This window comes from Eimeria mitis, genomic scaffold, assembly GCF_000499745.2.
Source record: "Eimeria mitis Houghton genomic scaffold, Emh_scaff1296, whole genome shotgun sequence".
In the NCBI taxonomy this organism is placed as follows: Eukaryota; Apicomplexa; class Conoidasida; order Eucoccidiorida; family Eimeriidae; genus Eimeria; species Eimeria mitis.
In genome coordinates, this window is record NW_013568645.1 from 5,849 (window position 1) to 6,242 (window position 394).

The 394-nt window shown below is 60.2% G+C and overlaps 1 protein-coding gene across 1 annotated transcript in view; it reads right to left on the reverse strand.

Annotated features, from left to right (window-relative positions):
* The window catches only part of EMH_0033980 (uncharacterized protein), a gene marked incomplete at both ends in the record, with an annotated part of 11,182 nt that overhangs the window by 5,448 nt on the left and 5,340 nt on the right, over positions 1-394 (reverse strand). Inside the window, 2 exons of the mRNA XM_013494809.1 lie at positions 1-34; positions 170-392. Coding sequence (XP_013350263.1) covers positions 1-34; positions 170-392 — 257 coding nt within the window. The remainder of the gene's footprint in view (positions 35-169; positions 393-394) is intronic.

Here is a 394-nt window from a genome sequence, read left to right on the forward strand (position 1 = left end):
TTGTTGCTGCTGTTGCTGCTGCTGCTGCTTCGTTCTGCAGAGACAAGGATACTCGCATGCACTTTAGAGCGACGGGCAGCCAGCGGGGCCCAGAAGCAGCAGCAACAGCAGCAGCACCTGCAGCAGCAACACTACGCTGCTGCTGCACCAGCAGCTCAGCAACCCATACACGAGAGAACCCCCCCCTTCCTATTTCAAAGAGACAGCGCAGCATGCGCTGGGGGAAGAGCGGCGGCAGCTGCTGCAGGCCGCGCAGCAGTTGGTGTAGAATTGCTTTCTCTGCTTCTGCTGCAGCAGCAGCAGCAGCAGCAGCAGCTGCTGCTGCTGCTGCTGCAGGAGCTGCAGTTGCTGCTGCAGGAGCTGCAGCAAGCACAGGCATCAGGCTAGCAGATGT